The sequence below is a fragment of the Salvia splendens genome, chromosome 14, assembly GCF_004379255.2.
Source record: "Salvia splendens isolate huo1 chromosome 14, SspV2, whole genome shotgun sequence".
Classification (NCBI taxonomy): domain Eukaryota; kingdom Viridiplantae; phylum Streptophyta; class Magnoliopsida; order Lamiales; family Lamiaceae; genus Salvia; species Salvia splendens.
Window position 1 is genome coordinate 1,040,991 of NC_056045.1, and position 8,467 is coordinate 1,049,457.

The 8,467-nt window shown below is 37.2% G+C and overlaps 1 protein-coding gene across 2 annotated transcripts; it reads left to right on the forward strand.

Annotated features, from left to right (window-relative positions):
• Window positions 1-953: 953 nt before the first annotated feature.
• LOC121763926 (uncharacterized WD repeat-containing protein C2A9.03-like) lies at window positions 954-6,003 on the forward strand. Of its 2 annotated transcripts, none has more exons than XM_042160015.1 (9): window positions 954-1,149; window positions 1,583-1,744; window positions 1,841-2,023; window positions 2,133-2,219; window positions 4,575-4,709; window positions 4,801-4,911; window positions 5,002-5,199; window positions 5,275-5,361; window positions 5,446-6,003. In XM_042160015.1, exons 2-9 carry the CDS (start codon window positions 1,592-1,594, stop codon window positions 5,857-5,859), a joined length of 1,368 nt encoding a protein of 455 aa, XP_042015949.1. In that variant the 5' UTR covers window positions 954-1,149; window positions 1,583-1,591; the 3' UTR covers window positions 5,860-6,003. The 2 variants fall into 2 exon arrangements, with proteins under 2 accessions (XP_042015949.1, XP_042015950.1); XM_042160016.1 differs by having other exon boundaries at window positions 1,856-2,023.
• The last annotated feature ends 2,464 nt before the right edge of the window (window positions 6,004-8,467 follow it).

The window sequence follows — 8,467 nt, forward strand, 5'->3', positions numbered from 1 at the left end:
GACTTAAACCTTTTCTAAAAAATAATTACTTATAATATCTGATATTTTTGTACAAATATTTTATAGTGAGTTTTTCTTTTTTCTATTCATGCAAAATGCGATTTCTTTTCCTACTCAAACATGTAACTTACTTCCTGCATCCCGCTTTAGCAGTCCTAGTTACTTTTGAGCACTCGTTTTGTAAAAATAATACTAATAAATAGTTAAATTGAAGAAATGGTAAAGTAAGAGAGAAAATAATGTAGACAAGACTCTTCTTTATATTATTCTCTCTCTTACTTTACCATTTCTTCACTTTAACTATTTATTACTACCATTTTTACAAAACGAGTGCTTAAAAGCAACTGGAATTGCTAAAACGAGATGGAAGAAATATTAATTAAAAGAGAATCATTTTACCAACTTAGCCGCATTTCATCTCGTGTTTAAAGTTCCAAACTTTTATAAAAAAAATACTATTATGAACTACTGATTTGTTGCTAGCCATTCTTTTGATATCAAACATACAGAATTTATATCTCACTCAATTTTAGTATTTAATCTTGTATTTTATCCCACAATCTCACTTAATTTTAGTATTTAATCTTTTATTTTATACTACCGTCGATGTTGTCAATTCTACAATATACATACGTTACCACTTAGTCAATTAAAAATTGCTTGGTCGGCCGAAATAAAACACACGAAATCTCATCTTTAAATACTCCCAAATATTATTAATAAATTTTTTTAATTGGGTTTTGGAAAAAAGATTGACACGTTAAAGTAGATGACGGAGAAACCTAACGGCAGGTAAAACAAAGACAGTCCCCGTTAGCGGAGCCCACTCCCAGTTTTCATTTTCTTTTTTCATTTCTTTTTATTTTGTGGGTCCCATGCCCATGGCCCCACGCTACAACACAGTCGAACCTTCGTCCTCTTTATAAGTACTGCTAGAAGACTCGCCATTTCTCGCTACTCTGCAACTCGCAATCTCTCTCTTCCTCTCTCTAATCAAGCTCAATTTTTCTGGATATTCTTCGAATACAAAGTTGACTACACTCTTTGCAGTCACTAAGCTCGATAAATCTCACTGAATTCGACTGATTCCCCCTCAGAACCCTCCTGTTTTTTCAATTTCTCACTGTTTTGCCGAGGAAACATTTCGAGGTATCATTTCGGTTATTTGATTTAGCTAATTTTATTTAATTTTGATTTTTGCTTCTCGTCAGTGGAGAATCCATTGTTTTGTTGTAAATGCGTATGTTTGTTAATTTCATAATTTGTGTGTGTGTGTGTGTGAGTGTGTTAAATTTTGATTAATTTCGGTATTGTTTTTGCATGCATAGTTGTTGGTCCCGTTGATCTTATTTTACGTTTGTTTATGGCAAATTGGCAATTGGTTCTGCTTTTTAAATCCGATTTGAATTTTTTAATTAGTTCCTTTTTAAAAATTGATTCCTTGACCTGCGGAGTCGCGTTTGGCCGTTTTAGGAAGCTGATATCTCTGTTTTTGTATAAAATTGATTCGATTGAGTTTGTTTGGTTGTGCTTTTGCTTCAGCGAGATTCTCATCACTGTTTGCTTGTATTCTGTTTCACAGTGATAATCAATGGAGCAATTTCCTAACCACGAGCTCGAGTATGTTGTCGATGATTACTACGACATCACTGATTTCGAGGATGAAAACGACTCTCCGACGATTGGAAGTAGTTCCATGGATGATGACTCAGCTGACTCCGATTTTGAGGATGATTTTGAACAGGTAATCTATTTTGTTCAGAGTTTTTAGAAGATGCAGCATCTTATTTTGTTCCTTTCAGCTGAAAAAAGGATTTCTTTTGATTTATTTGTTTAACAGTTTTTAATGATGCAGAACAATCCAATGACTGATACATCGGCTTTGGAAGTCAAAAAAGGCAAGGATATCCAAGGAATTCCATGGGAAAGACTCAATTTTACTAGAGAGGAGTACCGTGAATCCCGTTTGAAGCAATACAAGAATTATGAGAGCCTGTCACTCTGCCGTGAAGATCTTGAGAAGGTATGTGATGTTTTGGTTTGTCTATTTTTGGTATGCTATCTCAATGGATTGAGAGATATTGTGGTCTGTTGATGATTTTGTTGCTAAAATTCTGTGTTCTCCATCGCAGGACTGCAAAAAAGTTGAGAAAGGCCACAAGTTCTACGATTTTCAGTTCAATACAAGACTTGTCAAATCAACCATCGTCCATTTTCAGGTATAGATTGTCTCATCTGGTTTTGTTCTTTTAAATTCATCCTGTGACTATGTGTTGGTTTTCATCATTTTGGTCTTTTGTATCAATACAGTACCTTTTATTTTGTTGGAATTTTTTGTGACTGAATGGTTCTGGGAATGTTTTGTTGAGTATCAAGCAGATTGATGACTTATTTTTTCGTTGTAGTAGTAGTGGTAGTTTTCTCTTTGGCTCTCTGTGGATCACTTCGATGGCATATTGACAGTGGGGGTGGTTGAATTTCTTTTGTTGATGTCTTTTTAGGCAATTTTTCTTTGGTTTTCGCCTCCTGTTTTTGTTTTCACACATGGCATAAGTTTGTTTCTTTAGATACACATTTATTATTTGTAGGCATTTGACTATTGTTGTTCATATGCATCTGCATCTGCACTTGTCCTCTCTTTTTACCCCCTATGAACTAACTGTAAGCAACAGGATACTTTATGGTTTGAAATGGTGCTCAATATGGCATATGTACTATAGATTTTGTTGTGTCACGAATTTAACATTTCAGTTGTGTAGCTATTGACCTTAGCAAAGATCATATCCCGTTAAATCATCTACAATTTCTACTGGGTAATGGTGCCTTGCCAGGTTCGTTTTGTTGCTTTGCATATAAGATAAGAGTTCATACTCCTCTAAGTTTGAGAGCATTGCCATATATATTTCTGTAGCGACAAATTTGCTATAAGCTAGCATTTGTTGTTTATGTAAGCTTAGTTTTGATTGAAATTTTATCTTTTTTGCTTTGCCCAGGTCATTAACATTGACCTGGGACTTGTATTCACTGAATCCTTTCTTTGCAGATTATGAACATATTTACTGAGACTTGCATGAATAAATTTATAGTAGAGGATCTATTATGGGAGGTACCATATTGAGTACTTGTTACTGCTTACCAGGTTATGAAACCACTTTGTTTCCAAAGCCTGCTTAGGTGAGCATATAATTCTTCTTTAGTGAGATTGGAAGTGTAGGCGACGTGTGTGGCTTCCAAACATGCATATTATGCCACAGAACACTCTTTTTACATACGGGTTCTTTTGTGTATCGATTTTTTCCCCTTATATTGCTTTTTCTTTGCTAGTTTTTGACACTTCATTGGTGTCCATGAGACATTCTAACTCTGCCTTAGTTTTGTTGTATGATCTGGCTTTAGAGGATGGCTTTTATCGAGCTTTCCTGTGGATAGACTCTTTAACGTTTTCATCTTCTCTTTGTTGAACTCTGGTGATTGCTTTTGTTCCTATGGTTTTGCTATAATTATCTTCAGTCCTTGGAAACTAATACCTCTACTAAGCATCTGATCAGACTAGCATATATCTTAATTGCCTTGTAATTTAACCCATGGCACGGGATTGCTACTCTCTATTTCAGCCTTAGAAGCAAGATTGCAGTTTTATCTGAGCAGCTGGCGCAATAGAGGACACCTTCCATATGGTATGATGGGGGCCTAACTAAGCATTAAAGAGTAGTGTTGTGTGTGTGGGTTACCTTGACAAAGTTATACTTCCTTTTAATTTCTGGTTAGCTTGCTTAGTTGTTTCTTTGCATCTGCATTTACGGATACACCACTGTGAGCTGAGCATTTAGCATTCATGCATGCTTTTTTTTGTTAGTTTCTTAATTACAATATATCGAGTTTTGGCTTTTTTTTTCTACCCTAGCAATCTCATCTTGCATGTGGTGCTGACTCGGTTTATATGAGCTATACTTATTTTCTTGTTGTGTGTCCAACATTGTGTGGACTGTAATAATGTTCAGAATTCATTTTTTTATTATGTGTCACCTTGTGAGATGTGTTGCCATCTGGTTCCTATATTAATGTAGCCTCCTTAGATCATATGCTTCCCGGTGTTCCCGGTGGTTGTTATATGTGATTTGGGTTAACCTTCATGCTATCCGACATATTGCAATTTTATATGTCTGGTCTTTTGTGTGAAATCACTACTGAATTCGTGTTATGAATTGTCGCACATTGCTTTCATTTGCCCTGGTGGTTTTGCATTTTAGAGTTTAGGAGGTGATATGGGGTCAGGAGAGTTCGTTGTTTTGACAAATGGGTGTATGATTAACAGTTTTTGCTAAGCTAACAGCGAAACATTTTTGTTGTTTGGAAATCCTGTGTACACACTAGCTCCTGATTCGTTGATGCACATCCCCTGTGAATGTTTTTCCCTGTAGGGCTGAGTCGTTGATTCTTAAATGCGACTATAACATTGTGTGTGTTCCTTTATTTGTCTTGCACATTCAGTGGAAATTGTGGTTGTTTCCTTGATTGTTAGATTCATGCTTTGGCTATGAATGGTTACTAACACCTAGTTCTCACCAATTCAGCTGAGGAACCTACTCTGGGCGACCTCGAAGCACGATGTGTATCTAACGCAAAATTACTCTGTGATGCACTGGTCATCCATGCTCAGGAAGAGCAAAGAAGTCATTAATGTTGCTAAGCCTATTGTACCAACCCTGGTGAGTTCATCTCCTAGCCATCTTATCATGTACTACATCGAGATCACTACCTGAATTTAGCGTTTTTAACGTATTACCGATCTGTTGATAGAACTCCCCTGGATCTATGGCGCAAACTCTTTCAAGAGTTCAAATAAGCACCATGACTGTGAAGGATAACCTAATGGTGGCCGGTGGTTTCCAAGGCGAGGTTATGTGCAAGGTATATTTTTTATTCGATTTGCCAATTTGTCCGCCCTGAGAGTCATGCGAGCTCACTTTTCGTTAACAAGTATCTTTTCTATGAATGCAGTATCTGAACCAACCTGGGGTTGCCTTCTGTACTAAAGTAGCCACTGATGAAAATGCCATCACTAACTCTGTCGACGTTTATCACAACCCCAGTGGTGCTATGAGGGTTATCACTGCGAACAACGATGCCCAAGTGAGGGTCTTGGATGGTGGAAACTTCTCATGCCTGAATCGCTTCACGTTCCCGTGGTCTGTCAATGTAAGTGAGCTTTAGGCCATTCCCGACGAACATCATATCCTTTCGACCTCCCTACTTATGTTGGCTTGAATGCAGAACATCTCCGCAAGCCCAGATGGGAAGCTGCTCGCTATTCTTGGCGACAGCCCTGAATGTTTACTTGCAGACGCTCAGTCGGGGAAGGTCAGTTTTGCTCCCTAAATGGCACGAATGCTTAAGTAGTGTGTTGATAAGTCAAAAGCTCAACGTCTCGACACTTTCCTGCAGGTTGTGAGCAACCTGAAGGGGCACCTAGACTACTCGTTCGCCTCTGCCTGGCACCCAGATGGCAACATCCTGGCCACAGGGAACCAAGACACGACGTGCAGATTGTGGGACATACGGAACCTATCAGAGTCGGTGCACGTACTCAAGGGAAGGATGGGTGCCATCAGGGCACTCCGTTTCACCTCTGATGGCCGCTTCTTGGCCATGGCTGAGCCAGCAGACTTTGTGCACGTGTTTGACACGAGGTCGGACTACGCAGCAGGACAGGAGATCGATCTGTTTGGTGAGATAGCTGGTATCTCGTTTAGCCCTGATGGGGATGCCTTGTTTGTGGGCGTTTCGGACCGAACATACGGCAGTTTGTTGGAGTTCAACAGGAAAAGTTATGACAGCTACCTTAGCTGCTTCTTTTAGGTCTAAAAGATGACCAGTTTCTGTGATTTTTATTATGCAGAAAAGAAATGGGAAATTTTGCAGTTGTAAATTTTTAATTGGCTTTTGTTCTGTAAATGAGAACAGTATGTGGCTTGTGTGAATATTAATGTAATTGTTTTCTTATTCTCTGGTTTATTTTATTTTATTTTATTTTGTTTGGCCAAAAACAATTACATAACAAGTGGATTGTCAAAGACTAATCAAAAAACATTAATTAACACTCTTTCACTCTCTCTAAAAGACAACAACATAATATCATCAAACACAGTGTGATGTGGAATGAATGCTCAGCCCCTTTCTTAGATAAAATTAAGCTGTTTTTTAAAGAGTGAGAGGGGTGTCGGCAAGGGCAAACACTTTTAAATGCTCCAATTAAAATTTACTAATCTAATTGTAATTATGATTTAAAAATATATTTGTAAGGGTCGGTCGATATACACCTGAAACCAACACCCATCCAAGTAAGATTCTGACAAACACGAAGTTCAACAACAATATTGAAGTGTGCTAGTAAGATGCTAGTAGGGATAGTGAAAGAAATCCATGGGTTCCGTCCTAAAACCAATCGGTGATAGCAGGAGGGGCCCATGAGACTTATATACTAGTTTCAGTTTTCTTATATATTAGTTTCAGTTTTCTCTTGACACCGATGTGAGACAGTTATATGTTATATCTTTAGTTTCAATTGCCAACACCCTCCCTCAAACCCTTTAAGGTGAACCTTGGAGGGGTTGGACTTTTTTCTAATCGATTGGACAATCGGCCCAATTTTTTTCAATCGGTTGGACCACTTGGCCCAAATTTTTAAGTCCAGATATATTGGTGGGTCAGTCATTTTTTCGGTTTTGGCCCAGATATACTGCTGGGTCAGTTAAATTTGACCCACAGTCGGCGACCCGCTCTGATACCATGATAGAAATCCATGGGTTCCGTCCTAAAACCAATTGGTGATAGGAGGAGGGGCCCATGAAACTTATATACTAGTTTCAGTTTTCTCTTGACACTGATGTGGGACAGTTATATGTTATATCTTTAGTTTCAATTGCCAACAGATGTAATTACACAATCAGAGGAGATAGGCAAATGACTTTTATGTAAGCAAAAATTTTCATATGTCTGTAGCAAGTCAATGGCCCAATAACAAAAAATAACAAACTAATTAAACAAGATATAATAGGATGGTGTTTTTTATTACATTCATGTACTTGTGATGTAGAAATATTCACAAGATATTGGATTACATTATAAAAGAAATGATTTAACATGGAATATTATTTTACTACAAATGATCAAAGGGGATACATTATATGAAATGACTGCCCCAACCTAGGATGAGAAAGCGTGATTTAAGACGAAAACTAATTGATCGAAAAAATAGTACTCCTTCCGTCCCTATGTAGTAGAGGCATTTCATTTTGAGCACTCATTTTGGAAAAATTATAATAAATAGTTAAAGTGGAGAGAAAGTAAAATAATAAAGAGAATAATATAGTTAAGAGTCTTCTCTATATTACTCATTCCCTTATTTTACATTTTCTATATTTTAATTATTTATTATCATTTTTCCAAAACGGGTGCTGAAAATGAAACGCCTCTACTACAGAGGGACGGAGGGAGAAGTAGTAATATCTATTTAAACGCAATAAAAAGAATTCCAAGCATATATATTGCACCATAAATATCTTGAAAGAGACCAAAACAATATAATGCACAAGTGTAGAAGTAAAATTACTTGAGATACTGAACTAGAAAGAATTATTGATCTCTTTCTACGGAGGTTTTATTGCCTGGCACTTGAATTTTCGTGGATGATATAACTATGTTGAGGATTACTTCAAATTTATTGCTATGACAAAAACATATAGTACTATCAATTTTATAAAAATTATTACAAATTACTATAATGATATAATTGGTTGCACAAACCTATCGGGCACTCATGCATGAGTTTACGTATTCAAGCAATCGACTCTTCTCAAGGGACAACGTCCTTGTTGGTCACAGCTGGCTTCTTCCCCAAACCACTACTTTGTAGGTCACGACCAAGTGAGACATGACTGACTCCTTCCCCAAGCCTGAGTTGTAGGTTATTAATTAAAGCACAAATATAACATAATAAACTTGAGAACTCTTCCCAAAGGACTAATTTATTGAAAGATATAGTCAATTTGATCTATAAACACTATTGCACATCTATTGCTTTGCAAAATGTAGGACAAATTATCTTGCACTGAGGGTTCGTAACATCATTATGCAGGAAGCAGTGGGCCCATAGATTTCGCAAAAGATAAATGGACATTAATCTAGACAAATAGTGAATCCATTAAACGAAACCTATGTTGTGTACATTGAATAAGGTCGTCGCCAGCGTCGGAAGGCAGCGGCAACGGCAGTGGCAGTGTGCCAACTGTCGCTGGCAATGAAAAATGAACGAAAAACGGAATTAAACCCCAACCCCAGAGTCTTTCGATTAGGTATAGGAAATAATATGCGGGCGTGGGCGATCTATTTAAGTTTGCATTTGGAGTAAATCACACACAAAATTGCTAGTTTTCTAAAAAGAGACTTTGAACAAATTTTCATGAAT